The sequence below is a fragment of the Bacillus rossius genome, chromosome 3 (genome assembly GCF_032445375.1).
Source record: "Bacillus rossius redtenbacheri isolate Brsri chromosome 3, Brsri_v3, whole genome shotgun sequence".
NCBI lineage: Eukaryota > Metazoa > Arthropoda > Insecta > Phasmatodea > Bacillidae > Bacillus > Bacillus rossius.
The window spans coordinates 86,717,632-86,737,349 of record NC_086332.1 but is presented as its reverse complement, the minus strand read 5'-3'; the positions used below and the strand labels follow the sequence as shown (position 1 = coordinate 86,737,349).

Genomic DNA, 19,718 nt, shown 5'->3' with positions numbered 1-19,718 from the left:
CAATTTACTGCATTGCTTTCAAGCTGTTTTGCACGCCGCGCCGCTAGATGCCACTACTGTAACTAGTTTCACGCATTAAAAAAAAAAGTAGGTACACTCTACACCGCCAGGTTCGCTGGCATCACATGTCTCGCGTTTTTCTTACCAGTTTCCCATATTGACCCTATTGCAATATTTTCTTCAACATAGCATACTTGCCATTCAAGGACGATTGACATCTATGCCCGTCACATCGGTGGACATGGCCGAAGATCCCGGGGTGGAGCCAGGGTGGCCCGGGCACTCTCTTGAATTAAGGAGCCCCTCACTGAGGGGATCCGGGCCCCCTGGAATTAAGAAGCCCCAACTGAAGGGACCCGGGACCCCTGGAATTAAGAAGTCCCTCTCTGAGGGGACCCGGGCCCCCTGGAATTAAGGAGCCCCAAACTGAAGGGGCCCAATTGCGCTTGAAAAATCGTGACTGTGAGACGGGATTGATAAACTTCAACGTCAAAACTGCGTTTTATGGAAAATTTCTGTATATTTTAAGTTTTTTACCTTATAGTAAGCATATAGGCCAAAACGTGGGCAGTACACAACGTACAAGCATCCTATCCAGAGATTACTTGTGTCGGGTAAAACACACGCGCAAAACTCTTGGGCCTCCCCTCCTCTCCTTGCGAATCCGATAGATTGCGCCCCTTCCGGTGGGTGTGGGTCCCAAGGGTGCACTCCGCGTACTATATTTATTAACTTAAATTTGGTGACATTTTGAATGTGCTAACTCGTAGCATCAATTCTTGGTAATTTGAGTAATCATAGTTAAAACTTAAATATAAACTCATTTGAAAATGTATTTTAAAAAAAACCTTCATCTGCACCTTACGGATTTCACTAAGCCGTGAAATTCAGTAAATGTTTAAAACGTTTCTGGTAGGCCCTATTTGTATTCGTAGAATTATTAACAAAAAATGTTGGCATGATGACCACGTGTGACAGAAATTAAACTACTTGCTTATTATACTATTAGGTATAGAAAACACAATTCTCTTTGGTTGTGGTCGCACATAATACAAATACATGCAAGTATGCGAGCGCTAAATTATGTTATTGCGTAAGTATGCAAGTGTACAAGTATGCAAGTGAGCAAGTTTGTAAGTGTGCAAGTATGTTACGTCATCTCTACCTCTCCCCTGCCGTCTCCTCTTCCAGTTCCCCCCACCTCGTACCTAACTATTCCCCTCATGCGATCGGAATTTTCCAAACCCTCGAATATTGTCGCCCTCTCAGCAAATAAGTTTCGCTTAAAAAAAGGCCAACTCAAGGTTTTACGTCGCACAGTTGCCCCCAGAACCCCACATCAATACTTGCTCGGTGCTCTATATGCGAGTTTTGCCGAGGTAGAGTTCCAAGCCTCGGTCCTTAGTTTTCACGGCTACCGAAGTTTGGAAACTCTGTGAGTGTTATCGGGTGCCCAGAACATGGACGAGATGTGCCAGCAAATCGCTCTTCAAGTAGGTAGCATAGCTTCAAAATAATAATCGGCTGGCAACGGTGTATCCAACTCACAATTGATAACATAACAGCAATGTAGAACATGGGTCATATGCGCAAGATTAGATTGCCATGTTATCGAACCTGTTTACAACTAGACACGTCTGTCTATACAGAGGTTATGTGCGTAGGAGGGAAACAAATATATTTCACTTCTGTTATGGATGCATGACGCAAAGCGAATTAGAACAGAGAAGGGTGCCATTTTTGCGAAAGTTGGGAAATTATGGTATCATATATCAAAGAATGGCTAGAAATTTCCGAGATAATATATTGCTCCGGTAATCCTTGCTTTTAAAATAAAGCATTTCAGTCATTTGCTAAATGTGAGTGGCGATAAATGTAAATAGAAAATATTAACATATGTTCGAAAATGGAATTGTTTTTCTAGAAATTTACATGATCAATCATAACCTACATTAATGTATGCCTATATTTTAAAGAACTGTGTTCATGGGTTGCTGGTATGCTGTTGCGAAATAATTACCAGATAGTTAAAAATATTAATTTACTAACTCTATCAATGTATGTCAAATGCAACGCGAAATTTCATTGGCTAAAATTAATCCATAAGAAATAAGTTATTGGTCGACGGTGCAAAAGTCGTTTGCATAACTTACCATGCTCTCGATTGTGTTTTTAGTTGTGAATCCAGCTTTACGGTAGCACAAGTGGCTCAAAGTGCAATTTTAGACGAGACTACATCAGCCCGGGAGGTGAAGCGGCCCACGACAGGCGCTTGTGACTGAAGGGGCCGCGATGGCGTATGGCTGTCATGCAGATACACGCAGATCCAGGTTCGATCCCTGACTTCCCCTAACCAGCCATGTTTGGTATGCGTGAGGAAAACCTGGTGGTTGAATTTTCGTAGGCAGGTCCGTCAGTGTCTGTGGAATCTCCCAGGGGGAGTCGTCTCCAATCAAGCAGTGGCGTATGTCGAAACTGTATACTCGTTTAACTCATACCAGCCAATTAAATGATCAAACCGTATTTTATATTTTAAATTACACTGCTTTAGGCGATTTGAAAGATGATGAGAGTGAATTTTTACGATGCGCGATCCCCATGTAACGTAAAATTAAAAGAATTTAAAAAAAGGCTACACACGAAAAAATGCTACATCAAAATACAAATTATATATGTGCTTTTAAATCTTTTACTTTAATATTTGTTGTTAAATAATGGTCCATATAAATAAAATATTTATATTGTGAATATTAGTGATAGAAATTGTGTTTATAAACATTTTCAAGTGTATTTACATAACTGAGGTTATGTTTCCGTACATATAATTAATTTGCATTAAAAATTTTACATTAAAATTTAATAAATAACCAAAATTTAAAAACATAATAAATATTCTGTATATTATTTTGATTTTTATTATTAATTAAAATTTACCTCATTTATTTTACTGAATTAAATTATTACTTTTATACACGCGTTTATCTTAATATTGATTACTGAGTATTCATTTAAATATTTTAATTTGATTGAAATTATGCTTTACAACCGTATTTATAATATCACTGCAGTCATTTTATTATTTTATAGCTAAACCTGGCCACGCTTCGCTGTGCCTCAGTCTGAAATTAAATGAATAGGAATATAAATCATAGTATTCTAGCGAACTTAGATTCACCGAGGAAACACATCATTAAATTTAATACCCTTCTTTGCGATGCTGTTGCTATCTGTGGAACAAAAGGGAATAAAAAAAATTCTGATAAAATATGTTTATTTTATTTTAAATATAGTGGATGGACTACATTTTTTGTTTGTCCATTTTCTCCATAAAATGTATACCGATTCTTGAGCATGCGACGTACGTGAGAGAAGCATTTGTTTTCTATATTTAAACCGCATACTTGCTAAGATCGCCCTTGCGCTTTATTGACAGTCATAGCAAACGCAAGGCGTGGCAATTAAAGCCATCTGAACTCTAACACTATGTCAGTCGGAATGACTGGTATTCGTGGAAGAAGTACGTCTTCACCTTTATGAGGTCCAATCATAATTGTTGCTTCAATTAGATTGTTCATAATTTTTGTTACTACTAAACGCGTGCCATTGCATAACTCTGGCTGATTGATGTTTCGAAGTAATATAATTGGAATTCCAATTTTCAAATTCATAATGTATGGCTTTAATCCAGTAACATAAATTGAATTTAAAAATTCCGTTGGGAAATGCATTACTTCACTTTGATGAATTATGGAGTCAATGGATTTGTATGTCACTGTTTCACCTACGATTTTGTTAAGAATAATGTTGTTCATGTCGTATACGTCGACATTTTTAGCCTCTAGAATGGTTTCTCCGCTTAACCATGCGTGATTTCGATGCTTTGAAAAACCTTGTCTACTAATTCTTCTTTTCAATTCAATAAAAATTATATGGAAAAGTGATATTTCCTGTTTCTGGTTTTGTAGGTACAGTACCGTTACCGACCTCGAGTAATTGTCTTAAAAATGTCAACTGTTGGATCGGTTTGAAACTGAACTCTCATATTTGTATTTAAATGCATTTTTTTAACTGTGCTTCAAAAAATTGAATATTTCAAACAGACATTCGATTCTTAAATTGATGTCGAGAGAGGTATAACTGGAAGTGTTTGCCTGTAGTCACCGGATAGTAACACCAATGCTTCACCAAATTGAACCTGAGTATTTCCAAGGTATTTCAATTGCTTCCAATGATTTCTTGTGAGCCAACTCTTAAAACGCGTTCTATGGTCACTTTTATTTTATTTTTTCGTGTGCGCATTCTAAGGAGAATATATTCATTCCGTGAAGATTCTTATCTCCTTTCTCGCTAGACCTTCCAGAGATAATTAAGTTCTAAACTACATATTAGCAGAATCTCAGTAAAATGTATAACAATTCTATTAAAAACCTTATATATTATTTCTAACCGAACACCATAATATTGTTACGAGTGGGGGACGGGTTCGTAAGGATAGGCCAATTTAATGTTTTTAAACTAATTAATTATATCACCACACTTAATGTCTGTTCACGAACCACTCATGCTTAAAAATGTATGTTCATTAATCACCAAGTATCTGTCCAGTCCACAGTTCACACTCCCCACTGGAGCTAGGCTCAACAGTGGTCGCACACGCAGTCTCGCGCCACTCGGTCACCACCCAAATCCCGTCGCTCCGCGTCGCGCCGCCGCCGGTCTCAAGGGCGCAGGGATGGGGGGGGGGGGGGGGGGGAGGTGTCCTTTCCATCTTCGCCGAAAGCGCACTTCACTTCACTCCACTCTCGGAACTCTACGAACTCCCGCGGAGGCCGGCGTCGTCGCTTATATTTACCCGTGGGCCGTCTTTCTCGAACGGACGGGAGTGGTAGTGACATGTCGCGTCATTCCAAGCCGACCCAATACTCGAAGCATCCAGAATTGCGGCGTTTATTCACGCCAATCCACGCGGCGGCCTCAGGAAGCCCGCAGAATTTCCAGACCCTTACGGGATAGATGACAGCGCCGATTAAGGCGCCGTGTAATCCCCGACGGAATGTACGGGTGACGTCAGTGGCCGTGCGGGGCCGCCAGCCCGACCATGTACCTGGTGTGCGTCACAGCCTTGCCTTCCCCGTTCGTTACAATATAAGAATTCATATTTCTTACTTTTCAAAACATGGAATACCTGGAAAATTTCCGGTTTTCTTTTTTAGTTTTACTATAAAACACTCGCGTATTGAAATGCAACGGTGTGTCGAATTGTCAGGTCGATCGATCGACTACTTTTCAAGTTTTTTAACACAAACATACGGAGGTTTGCATTTATGTGTGTATATATATATATATTCCTATTAATTATTTTCAAGCAAAATTTAAGTTTGTTTTTTATTATGCCAAGTAAGTATGACTTCTAACGCACGGACATAAGTAAACGCACCCATTTATTTTAGTGAAACTTATTTGCTGAGGGGGCTACAATTTTCAAGCGTTATGAAAATTCGGATCGCATGAGGGGAATAGTTACTTATGCAGTGGGGGAAATGGGACAGGAGGGTAATAGTAAGGTACGTGGTGGGGGAATCAGTAGAGAAAGAGACAGGAGGGGAGAGTTAGAAATGAAGCAAACTTTCACACTCGCATACTTGCACACTTGCTTACTTGCGCACTTGCATACTTGTACACTTGCATACTTGGGCAATAGTATAATTTAGCGCATGCATACTTGCAAATATTTTTTATCTGTGACCTCAGCTTAATGGAATCATGTTTTCTATACGTAATAATATAATTAGCAAAATGTTTCTCTTCTGTCGCACGTGAACTCCGTGCACACACTTTTTTAATTACTTATAGTAGTAATGTGTGCCCCAGTCTTAGAGGTTACAGTATAAGATAACAATTTAAACAAAATATTTTGGATAGTAAAATGAAGTAGATCTCGATTTATTGGTTAATTTAAATTGCATACAGACATACATTTGTTGTGTCACGTTCGTACAATTTCAGTATATAAATGTCTGGTAGTACCATCCAAAGTTTATGGATAAAAGGCCTTATTTTGAATCAAAATTTGGAACTGTTTCAACCGAGAGTTTTTTTTTAAATTTTAGTGTAAGAATTTTATGTGATCAAGTAAAACATTTTTATTGTCACAAAACACATGTCAACCTCTCAAAGTAAAATAGTTGGAATTACCTGGTGAGAACTGTCCTGGGTTCCATTTTATATTTTGATATATGTGCCTATATCTTATTTAATTTTTTTTAAATTAAGTCTAGTGTGTTCATGTCTAGTATCCTAGGGTCCAGTTTCTTCCATTTCACTAGACTCTTTAGTTTATGAAATATATTAACCCCCTAAAAAAAAAAAATATATAGTATGCATGATTTTTTCACGGTTTTATCTCTGATTAAAGTTGTGCTGTTGTGGCTATGTAAAGTTTTGCAGCTAGCAAAACATTTTGTTGATCGCACTGTCATTTGTAACCAACACTCTGTTGTAGTTTTTACTCCTAGTGTAAACGTTTCAACGAATACTGATTTTTTCAGTCGAAGCAATATTAACTGAGGCACCCAGGGAGAGTTATCACTAGAACTTGCTTGTCGAACCAACGCGGACATCAGTTGGAAAGGCGGTGTGGTCGTTGCAGGCGACCAAGGATCAGCGCCCAGCAAGCTGGTGGTGGCCGGATGCGACAAGCAGCCGTGCGCCTTCCAGCCGGGGAAGCCGATCAGCGCAGACGTCTCCTTCAGCGTCGGTGAGACACGCAGCGACACGCATAAAGCGGGATGGACAGCACCCGAACGACGCCTTGTCGCATTTCAACAGATTCTATGCCAGCACAGTTTTTTTTTTCTATCGTGCAGACAATATTAGAAGTCTAGGGCAGGGGAGCAGGGGGCCCCGGCCCCTCTGGAATTGAGAAGCCCCTCACAGTAGCCCCCGGGGGGGGGGGGGGGGGGGGGGGCTTGCAATAACTTGCAAAAAGTGTGATTCTGAAACTGGTTTGATGTCAAAAATATGTCTTATGGAGAACTTTATGTATATTTTTTAAGTCTTCTGCTTATGGTAGTCAAAATACGGGCGGTATAAAACGTACAAGTACCGAATACAGGGATGACGTGTCGGTTAACCGCACATGCAGAACTCTCGACGTTACCCTCCCCTCCCCCCCCCCCCCCCCCACCACCTTCATTCCGCGAGCCAAACCCTTGTTGGAAGTTTTCCTTCTTTAAGTCAGAGATCACAAAGCCTATAATATAGTGTCTAGTGACAGTTTCATTATAATTGTAGTCTTTCAAAAATCAATAAATAAAATAAGAAACTGCTAGTTATTATTAACATTGGGCATTTCATTAAATTATCAGTCGCCTCGAATCAAACAGCACTTTCTTGAAAATTATGAAAAATGAGATTATTGTAAATTCCAGCAGAGAACGTTCTTAGGTATACGATACACTAGTTAATTTATATTAAACTCTCCTGTATTCAGGTATTATTTATTGGTAAATTAAGTGCAATTTGAGACAGTTGAAGTTGGTCAGAACCATTTTCAGAGGGAGAAAAATCAACTTTATTTTCCGGTAAGTACTCCAACAGGACCCCCTGTGCAGCTTGCACAACCGCATAATCGCCGGGGTGTTCTTGGTTCATGACACAAACAAAACACACACAAGAGAAGCTCTGCCTAGCGGAGTAGCACAGATATCTGAAGCCTTGTGCGATGCCAGATCCCAACAGCCTCCCAAACTGAAACAATAAGAGATGACAAAAACTTGTTCTGATACAATTAAGTGCCCATAAGTATGTACACAATATTTTTAGAAAAAAAAAAAGACGACTAAAATCATGAACAAGAAACATTTACAAACGACTAGATTGCATACATGAGTAATAACATGCCGGTGCTACAAAGCGCAAATAAACATATAAACCTTACAGGGTTCAAGTTTACTCATATTATGATGTGCTGTAATTGCACAAATATAAATATGCATCGTGGATGTACGAGCCACAGGCTCCAGAAACATTGAAGGCCAAATTACCTGCCAGCAAGTCTGCTATATGCGAGGCTACGTTGATCTAGGCGCCACTGTATTGTCCCTAATGCCTTCCCGCTTCTCCCCACAAATAAACCCTCCACCCACAGAGGACTACCAGCAAAATTTCCAGTAACTGAGGGCACGTGATAACTTACTTGACAAGGAGTCCGTAGCCTCGAATTGACGATTCCTCTGCAAAATTTAGTTGAATCATAACACCGCGCAGGGCAGCCACCTTATATATCGGCCATCTAATTACCACAGTACGAAGTTCAAGTGAACAACACTGAAAATACAAGTATTTTCTAATCCTAGATGACTTTTGATTTTAAAATGTGAAATAGTACTCCTGTATATCGAAAAGGATTGTGGTCACAAGAAAAAGAGATAAGGCGAAAATTAGATACTTTGAGTTCGGCAGTCCCACAAGTAAGAATACTTTACCACTGTTTACTCACGAGCTCGCGGCAAAGTTTCACAAAATTTCGTTCAGTATGAAATGATTGAGCAGGTACCTAAAGAAAAAGAAAAAGTCAACGTAAATTAAATATAAAATTATGTCACTCTGGATATTATGTAGCAGCAAAGATAAAAAAAGACATTAAAAATAGAATTAAGGATGTTAGTGTGCAATCTAAACTGCCTTGGATGTTTTTGCACTCCCTATCACCCATTAAATATATGCCCCACAATTTTCGAACACTCTGTACATAAAGTTTAGCATATGATATATAAAAAAAATTGTTTGTCTTTTCACTTGAGTTAACCCAAAAAATTATGGTAAATTTTTCACATAAAAGGCATTAATCTTCCTCTTTGCAGCAGGTACACGACTCGTGAGCTCACTGATAACAACCAAACCATCTGATCCATACTTAATTTTTTTGTTATATATACTCGTCAGAATAATAATAAGAGTAGTCAATATATATATATATATATATATATATATATTCCTCTGCATTATACAGGCTTATACTAACTTTGGCAGAAGAGTTTTATGTTTCAGTTTTCTGTTTCATTTTAGTTTAAAGATTTATTTTTCATTTTTCATTTTTTTGCATTGTTTTATGTTTTGTTTTAACTTAATTTGGTTTTGACTTAATGCTAAGTCTTATGGTTTTTCTAGACAAAATATAATAGGCCTACAAAATCTACATTGAAGGTATGGCTGATTACTGGAAAATTGCATGAAATCCGTATAAAAACATGTGTTCCTATAAGATAATATATATTTAGAAACCTGAAGAAACATCATGTTATAATTTTTTTAGCAGACGAAAAAAATTATAGCATTATGTTTCTTCAGGTTTCTGACTTAAATAAATTAACATGACTACATATTATTGTGTTTGTTCTATCAGTGTGCTACAATGATGTATGTTATCCTTAGACCATAGAGACTCTCAATGAAACGACAGTTATATAATAGGTTTTTGGTATCATATAACTGTTCCTGCAACGATTGGAGCTGTTATAAGCCAGGGTTTATAATGATTTGTTTACGTATCAACTTACAAACCTGTTGCAGAAATGTTATATTGTCCTTTATTTGTTCATGTTCCCCAGTGTGCTGGTTGTGTTCTTGCTGATGTGTACGCCAGACTGGCGAACGAGGAGAGGTCGTAGACGACTCTGAACACATGCACTCTTGTTGCAGACCATACTGTCACCAAGATGAAGCCTGACGTGAAGGCCCTCGCTCTAGGCACGACCATAGACTATCCTCTGCCTCAGCAGGACGGTTGCGCAGCTCTGGTCGACGCCTCCTGTCCAGTGGAGTCAGGAGAATCCATCATCTACCACCTGCAGCTCAACATCCCACCTATCCATATCAAGGTACACTATGTTCACGATAAGTTTCTTTGTCTCAAATTTTTCTGAAATGTTGGTTGAGCCATGATGACGACTTTACACCCACCCTTCTTTTCAATCATTTCTCTTTTCGGGATATAGCTTGGAACCCAAATGTACTTCCAAGATGATCAGATCATTACCATCATCATTACCACATAATCATCGTCATCATCCACATCTTCACCACCATAGTCATATTCGTCACCAAAAGTATCATCATAGCCAACCATATTGACACCGTTATCATCGTCATTATCATCACCAAAATCATCATCCTCGTCACCGAAAGTGTCATCAAAGTCATTAACATTAACAATCCCATCCTAATCATCATTTACATCATTGTTGTCTTTATCACAATAATGAAAATAATCTTAAAAGAAAATATTTTACTAGTGACCAGAGGTGCGATAATCAAACTTGCCGTGTCTTGACTCCCACTCACGACAACCCGCCTTCGACAGGATTGGTATTCTCAGGTGTAAAAAAAAAACACGGGTAGACGACATCAAGACACTCGCCCACTCGTTGTTCCAAATTCGCTAACCTCCCCTTGTGATTCCCGCTCACTATTACACGCCTTCCGCTAATGTCAGTACTATTCTCAAACTCCAAAACCACGGGTAGGTGACACGAAGACTCCCGCCTATTTGTTGTAGCCTCTGAGCGCTGCCGTCTTAGGCAGTATGACTACTGATGAATGCTGGGAAATAACGTTATTTTTTTCTGCTGTACCCAAGAGCCGAAGCGGTCAAGATGGCGGACTCGTGCGTGTGGCAGCATGCACCCGTATATTTTCACGTTTGTGGACATCGGGAAACGAAACAAAAATATTGGCGTGTCAAATGAAACTTTGTCATAAATCCCTGGAATATATTTTGTAAACTTAAATAATTTTAATATGAAGTAATTATCACGTTTAGACTCTACTTTTTTAATGGTTATGACTTGAAAGATTAATTATTTATTAGAATTTCTCAAAAAGCTTAATAAGTTATACAAAATAGTGAAAAATAACATCAAAATTAACCTATTAAAATGTATGACTCGTTGGCAATTAGAACTAATAAGATGAACACACTTTTATTACTGTGGACATTGACTATCTCGATGAATTAAATACACCCTTTTTTTACGTTTATCACAAGTATCCTAGATTAAATCAAAAGCAAATTATCTTGTATACTTCTTGAAATAATATGATATGACTACATTTATAAATTATTCCATCACAATTGATCTCGTCGTTTAGTCGAGAGTTGGACAGAATATTTTCGATCGAAGAAATTTAAGTTGCATTATGTTTTGGAAGTGAAGCGTAAAAAAAAAAATTAAAAAATTTTGTTCCGCAGGGTAACATTCTTTTGGAATCAATGCCTTGCATTTTTGTGTATTTTCAGTATTTGATTAAATTTACAGCAACATGTTTGATTCTACCCAGATATACAGCGGCTATACATCAAATTCACTTAGGAAAATTTTCAATTAAAATAAACATATGTTAATATATTTTGTTACTTTGAATTTGGTGTAGATACCGACTTGCTTTTGTAAGTAAAATAATTATCGCTATATCGCAAGTGAGGTTTAACGTAAAAAAAATATTTACAAGCTTTATTTTTGCGAAACTCTGTAAGTAGTAAAACATTAAAGAATGAAATGTTTTAGTGAACACTTAAGTTGCGATGTCTTGTTTTAAAAAAACATTGAAGCTTAAAAAAAATTACGACATAAAATATTTTGAAATAAAAACAAATTAGATTTATTATTTTACAATTTAACTCTTCCATGTTTTACCACATATGCAAAACTTAATTACACAAATGAAAATTAGTCTATTGAAACTACCTTTTCTCATTTTCTTTCAAAAATCTCTTCCTCTTCTGCACTCTTGACTCTTTGGTTGATAGTTGTGCTGCATGCTGCGGTTTTTGAATTCGCACCTTGTCCAGTAGTTTGAAAGTCTTCACTGCATTGGATCCTGGAGTAAGATGAAGTTCTTGGAGCACTTTGACTCTTCCAAAATTACCATCATTGAAGGATATCACAGCATAATTCACACCCCACTGTAAAGTTTTTAGGCCAACAAACACATTTTTAGGCAACCGTGTCCAAATAAAATTGTTGAATGATTCATTAGGATTCTGGTTTTTCCATGAAGACACTTCCTCAACAAATCAGGATGGGCCAAGTCTCTATAAATTGGCTTCACAACTTCCATTACTGCTTCCGGTATTGAATGTTCATGATTATAATAATCACCAGATATTAGAGCTTTTTGATACTTGCATCATGTGTCAGGGCCAGTGGGACATAAATGATGTATTGGCTTTTCATCAGTGGAAACTTTATAAAAATAAGTAGCCCAAATTGCTTTTTTCATATTTTCCAGATTTTTTGTATTGCTTCTAATTGCTGTGCCATAATACTTCTGAAGCTGATCAATAGTTTTGTCACTTAGCCTGCCGTATATGGTTTTTCTACCAGAAAGTTTTTTTTCCACTCAATGACTGCTTTATTTTTCTCATCCTGGTACCTACCCATTCTCTTCTGTACATGACCAACACATTCAATTTTTCTTATTTCTTTCTTCTTGTACGGATTTTCTTCCACTACCCTCTTGTGTGCCTTTGAATCTCCATCACCAAAAAATTCTGTATAGCAGGTATTCCTGCCTTTTTCAGATCTGTTCCAAATTTTTACAGCAGCTACTGCCTCCGTGCTCCCACTAGTACCTTCGTAGTTCTTATCACAATTGTGTTCTTGTGTTGCCAAGTTGCACTTGAAACAGTGTTTTGTTAGCACCTCAAAGCCCAACACCTTCCCAGAGTCAACACTTGTCACTGTGGCTACAGAGTTTTTTGAGGTTGACCACGCTTCTGCCAAGTACCATCAAATTCTACGGCGATATTGTTGTCGCCATCATATAGTTATACAGCTTCTTCTGAAGCAGTTTTCATTGTATCTGTTGCAACTGTTTCCACAACCTCTGTGAACTTATTCATTCTAGAAGGGGGCGGTGGTAAGTCCAAGATTCCACACAATAGTTTTGCTGCTGTAGGACATTTTCCAATGGCTCGCATGCCATAGATGAATCTAACATTAGACTCAAACAAGTCTCCTTTACACTTCTTTGATGTGTAAAAAGAATTACTATTGTTACAGTTCACACACAAAACTATAAATTTGGTAGAAAGTCCATTTCTTGCAGATAGTTCTTCTTTCAGTGTCACGGGTTGTCCACAAAGTTTGCAACACAAATAATCACTAAAAATCTTCACTAAAATACTAACATCTACTAAAACATAACCTAATTCACCATTTTCATGTTCAATGAAAGAAAACTCCTTATCACTATTGTTTAACTTTGTTTTCGAAACACTGTCTAGTGTGTCTTCTTTATTACTAGAAGTAGATGCAGTTATATTTTCAACAATCTTCTCACTAACCGTATTGTTGTGGTCTTCAGCAGTTTTTGTATATCTGTTTCCTCTGAATTGCGTTTTGTGAAAACATTCTGTTTCTCGTCGTTGTGATGAAAAAATCTATTCAAAAAACTGTTCACATCAATAAAAATAGTTGGTGTAAATGGCCTGAACACAGATAACCAAAACACATCCTCTTTTCAGAAAAACAACTGCTATAAAAAACCATTACATAGATTACAGTATACCCAATCCCCAAAACTATAAGTTTCCTCTAAGCTCATACAAAACACCAGACTTTGAAATTCATTCCTCATTCCTCTATGCAGTTGCAAGTTCAAAAAATAAAAAAAAATCTTCGGAAATGAGTTTTACAGAACCAAGCATTCTATTGTATTCAGAACGCTTATAATTTTTTTTAGCATTGTAAAGTAAAAAAGTCAAAAAATTAAATTTTTTAACAAGTGCAGCTCAACCTTAAAAAAATTGGTTGTATGTAAAGTCGGTTTACGGACGATAGTTTAACGTGACAACGTCATAACAAAACATTGATGAAATGATTGCATACTTTTATGAATAAAATTGAATCATTTTTATTTTAATAATAAAAGAATAAATACTTGAAATTATACTAGTAATCAGATATTTTAAATGCAAGAATAATTAACCTTTATTGCCGAAATTGTTGTTGTAATAAGCAATGAAAACGACATTAACTTTTCGTTTAAATATAATTATGAACAAGTTTTCATATAAATAAACTGTAATAAAATATCCAACATGACCTATTATTACTGCACTCGCCGACAGATGCTACATTTTTTTAATAATAAAAGAATAAATACTTGAAATTATACTAGTAATCAGATTTTTAAAATAAAAGAATAATTAACCTTTATTGCTGAAATTGTTGTTGTAATAAGCAATGAAAACCACATTAACTTTTCACTTCACTTTATGAACAGCGGATAGATAGTGCGATTCGTTCGGTTCGCGTCCGTCACCGTAGATAGAAGCACGGTTTTATAATACGATGTTATAACCAATACGCATCCCAAATACACCAAACTTATTTATAATGTGTTACAATATTTTTTAAAACATTGTGCAAAAGATCCCGGGTGTAATTTGAATTATTATGTCTAACTGTAAAACACCATTGTTCGTTAAAAACGTAATTGAAAATTCAACATTACTTTTAAATAACCGTACCGATTGTGCTGAAAATCGGTGGACGATCGTTAAATTACATAATATTAATAATTCAAACGACGAAAACATGATTGAAAAGTAAAATCGATGGTTGTTCCAATCGAGTGTAAGAGAGATGCCACGAATGCGTACAATGAGCGTAACAGGACACATCCGTAGTGGGACAATGTGCGTTACGGGACACGTTTTCGTGCGTGCAGCCGGCGTTCAACATATATTAGACGTTGTCACGTCAAAAAATTAAAGATGGAAGAAAAGTACTGCAATAACAATTATACCATTTTATTGAGGAAAGTTCAAATTTTATTTTAGAATTTAAAATGAAAAAAGTCAAATTTTAAATTTTTTTTGCTGTCAGACTCCCCTTAAATAATTCGTTTATCCGTGAATAATTTATGAAAACGTATTTACTAACAAATGTAGGTGTTTTCAATTAAGGAATTAATTTTTTTTGTTAAAGATTATTGTCCTCTTGTTATTTAATTTTACTGTAAGAAACAAATAAAGGCTGCGTAGTATGAAATAACTAAATGAACAGGCTGAGATAGAATTAATAGTTATTACAGCAATTAAATAGTACACACAAAAATAATATTGCATTTTGCTTAAAGAACAATGGGCATGCTGATTTCATAATTCGTATAAAACTGTAAAACATTTTTACAGTGACGTGGTTTGAAACAAATCAAAAAGAGCTGCTACTGACTATGGATATGCACGCCTTATCAATGCTATGTAGTATATAATGTAATGTAATTTTAGATTGTGTGTAATAAATGTAATAATGCCAGCTTTATAACCAACTAACTGAAGTACCCGGATTTGACCGGGCTAAACACATAATAATATAATGAACATCACTACCGAGTTTCAAGTCTGTAGGACATACACTTGAAAAACGGGAAATTTAGATTTTAAAGTCACATTGATTGCAAAATCTCGGTTCATCAAGACTACTCATAAGCAAAACCGGGACGCCAATACTCAGCTCCAGTTTATGGGAAAGCAGGTAACACCTAGGCAAGACGTAACAGACGCACCAAACGATAGCGCGTTACAAATGTAAGGCAACGCCATCTATTGACGAAGTTCTAAAATAAACTTTTATTACCACCTTTAGTTTCCTAGCAACCGCAAGCTTCACTAAGCGGATGGGTTTCGCCAAGGAAAAGGATAGGAAGACAGAGGTGCCCCCCCCCCTCTCCCAAACACTATGACTCACCCCCCCCCTAACCTAATAATGCGTCCCCCCCCCCCCCCCCCGAAATTTTTTATGCCATTTTCTCAATGATTTACTCAATTATTTTATAATATTATACTTTTTTAGTATTATATTTTTATCACATTTTGCATTAATTAAAACTGATTTTCTATTAATAGTTTTGGTCATATCAGGTAATATTTCCATCCTGAACCGACAGATGCCAAACTGCTTTTGTTGAGGAAAGTGCGGGGTTGCCAATTTGATTTACAAGATCCCTTTCAATTATCAAAGCACCAGAAACGTATTTTCACATTAGAAGCTATAATTATGTAAATAATATATACATTTTTCTCGTCTTTTAACCCCCCCCCACCCCCCTGAAATTTTAATGACGCAGTCTGCGTCGTTACCCCCCCCCCCCCCACAACCCCTTGTGGGCACCCCTGAGGAAGTTGCCAGTTTTTACAATATGACCGTGTGGCGGACATAGAGAAATGACACAAACCCATTGTGTATATATGACATGTCTTATGATTTTCTATTATAAAACTGAATATACCTCCTTTTCACTCCCTTGGGGATGGATGTTCTTAATTATATGTAGTCTATGTCAATCTCCGGCCCATAAACTATCTATACGCAAAAAAAAAAAAAAACATGTCGAACTGTTGCTGCGTGAAAGAAGGACAAACATAAAAACACACTTTCGCATTTATAATTGTTAAAGCAGTGATTAGTCCTTGATATTATTATTTAAGTTTGGAATGTGCATTCGAGAATAGTTTGCTACTATAAATTTTTATTTGGCACACCAATACATTTGGTGCATTCCCCGTTGTTCGGAATATACAGTTTGTTCATAAAAGAATGTCCCAGTTTAAATAGTATATTATAATAGTATAATTTAGACTATTTACAACAAATCATACATAAAATTGAAGGTCAACTAACCTAGCTTTCTTACAAATTTTCAATATGTGCACCTTTAGTTAGTTTAGTTAGTTAGTTTAGTTATACAGCACACATCAAACCTAAAATCCAATTATTCTCACACTTTGGTTAACACGTCCGGAGTAATGGAAGCAAGAGTTACTGCAAGTCTGTGCCTCAGCTCTGGCAAATCATTATGTATCGGCGGAACGTAGACACGATCTTTTATAAAAAAAAAATAGAATTGCGTTATGTCAGGGAAACGTGGAGGCCAGTGAAAAAGAGCTCTGTCGTCTCGACCATTACGACCAATCCAACGGTCAGGGACTTCGACGTTCAACCACTCTCGTACAAAGAGATTCCAATGGAGAGGGGCTCAATCCTGTTGCCAAATAAAGTTTACATGTTCACCCTCGACAAAATTGAGGAAAGATCCATTCCTTCGTGCTGCAAGCGAGAAAACAACAAGCAGTATTCGTGCATGCGCTTATCTAAAACTGTTTGAGTTACTCTTCAATTGTGACCTTGAACCAACACACTACTAAATTAAATTGTATAACTGAAACATTCTTTTATGGACATATTCTATATAGGTTTATGCTGCAACACGTGGGTCCGCCATGTTGACGACTTCGGTTCGGCGGTAGCGATGACGGGTTCTCCCGTCTGTGGACCTCATTGTAGTGTTCTCAAATACTAACGACAAGCCACAGGCGGGAGTTCGACTTCACTTCGTCGCTTATGTCAATATCGTAAATTTCCGAGCTCCTGTACTCGAGGCTACAGTTACTGTCCAAATTAATGAACTGGTCAAATGGAATAATCAGATGGCACTATTATTAATGGCCATAGCCTCGCATCGGGGAAGTTTTTAAAATGACGATCGTGTTGTGGAAAGCGCCCGTGGCTTGTTAGAGTTAGAGAACACCACTGCAGGCGGAAACCTGACAATACTCACGCTTACCATCTACTCGCAGTGTGCATTTCAGAATCGCAGCCGAGTTCAAAAATTGGTGGGTCGGGTTAACCCGAGAAGTGCACATTATTCCGACTAAACAAACGTCCATGAGATGGGTCGGTCAATACATAGACCTTAAGGACGGCCTGTGAGTTAAACGTTAATTATACTCTTTTTAAGTTCACAATATGTTAAGAAAAAATTTACATGGCGTTCAGAAGAAATTTGGGAATATATATATTTTAAAGTAAATTTAAAAACTAACCCCAGCCACTCAAACAGGCTACAAAGTTTTGTTATTCTAACTTGTGTAACTACCTGCCACTGGCAGTTAATCAGAAACAAGATTTTTATGGTTTATTTAGCGCAAGCACTAGCAAGAAGGAATTAGGACAAACCATGGTATCTAATGCATAAGTGGCTTATAGCTTGTATTAAATGTTGTTCAAACATGACCAAAATATTTTTTTCTAAGAAATAACATGATACATTCTTGGGGAAAAAAAACACTATGCATCAAGCTGCACTGCACGGGTCATATTTTTTTGAATTTTTTTTTTAGTAATAAAATGCCGTAGAATATTTGTTGCCTTATTAACACTTTAAATTTATTTTTATTCTTATTTTAGACTACAAAGGTTTTAAAAGTCGTACTAGGTGCTTACTTTATAGAGTGAAAAGAAAGTTTTTACTGTTTTTTTTTTACTAAGAAATACCAGAAAACGACAAGAAAGTAACTCTAATTACTTGCATCATTTGAAACAAAAACAACTCATGATTATGAACTTCTGGATTAAAGATTCTGAGAGCAAGCTTTTTGATATGCATGCAAGAGTACTAAGTAAATTAGTTTTAATTTTTTTTTTCCTGCCATGTAACTTTGCTTTAAAGATGAATTTTTGTTTTTACTTATTCCTATATTGGCTTTCATCAATAAAAATGAATGACCAGTTTTTGTTATACTCTATGTGGCTTTAATTTAAGACAATACTATTCATGTTATTGTACTTTAGAGTAATTAAACATTTGCTTTTTTGTTAAAATTGCAGTCCGGCGTGAACCTAACATTTACGATGGCAGACCAGTCCTCGAAAACTCTGACCTGCTTCAAGCTCAGCGGTCAAGTAGTATGATCTGAAGAGTCGACTTTTTCAGTCAAACATGTGTTAACAGATGCCTGTGTGTTCTTTGAATTCATACTGTTTAATGTATAATAAAGTATCGTCATTTAGCATCTAAATTTTTATTACTCTGGATAACTTCTGTCTCACGTCGGTGAAGATATTTTAAGTATTTCATAAATGATGTGCAGCCCATCGTTACTGAAGTCAAAGAATTAGTACCTATCTATGAAAATTACCACATTTTCTCCAGGTAGACTCATCAAAGAAGAAATATGACATTTTTTCAGGTAAGGATGAAGCAGAAAATCAGCCATTTTTGATTTGATATTTTATTATTATAACTAGCAACCCGTGGCTTCGCTCGCATGATTTCAATACATTGCTTAAATCTTTCCATTTAAAGTAAAGTATGTGATTAATTCCAAACATTTTTACAAAATAAATAGACACAATAAATTGTCAGGAGCATAAAATATTTATTACATAACAAAACCTTTTAAGATTGATATTTTTGACAGTGGTTATGTGTAGGCTTTTTTTTTTAATATTTCAGTATTGATTAAGTATATGATTTTTAAACTTCTGTTTTAGAGTGTTCGAGTATATATTTTACATTGATGAAATCATGCTTAGGCTACCTCCTTTTCATTTCATGAGGTAGACAATTTAAAAAATTGTTAAACACCTACCTATATCATTTTAAATATCATGTACACTAAAACTTTCATTTCTTATGGTTAAAACTATGCTTAGAATAATTAAATAATTTCATCATATTATAAATATATCCCATTATTTAATGGCTATTTGATACAGTTGCATCTTTATTTGAAATGTAGATTACCTACAGATATCAAATTTCTTATCCAACATATTAGTTGATTCTTAGTTTGCTCAGTATAGCTTAAACAAAATCCACAAATGTTTTACCCCTCTTCTCTTTTTCCACACGCATGCCAATGTAAA

The 19,718-nt window shown here is 36.4% G+C and overlaps 1 protein-coding gene across 3 annotated transcripts in view; it reads left to right on the top strand.

Moving 5' to 3' along the window:
- LOC134531008 (NPC intracellular cholesterol transporter 2) overlaps positions 1 to 18,868 on the top strand; it is a 195,951-nt gene extending 177,083 nt beyond the window's left edge. For 2 of the 3 annotated variants that reach the window (XM_063366444.1, XM_063366442.1), the window contains exons 3-5: positions 6,650 to 6,757; positions 9,703 to 9,881; positions 18,678 to 18,856. In XM_063366444.1, the coding sequence (XP_063222514.1) occupies positions 6,650 to 6,757; positions 9,703 to 9,881; positions 18,678 to 18,761 (371 nt within the window). In that variant the 3' untranslated portion in view covers positions 18,762 to 18,856. Of the gene's footprint in view, positions 1 to 6,649; positions 6,758 to 9,702; positions 9,882 to 18,677 lie in introns of all 3 variants that reach the window. The other variant, XM_063366445.1, reaches the window with a different exon arrangement.
- The last annotated feature ends 850 nt before the right edge of the window (positions 18,869 to 19,718 follow it).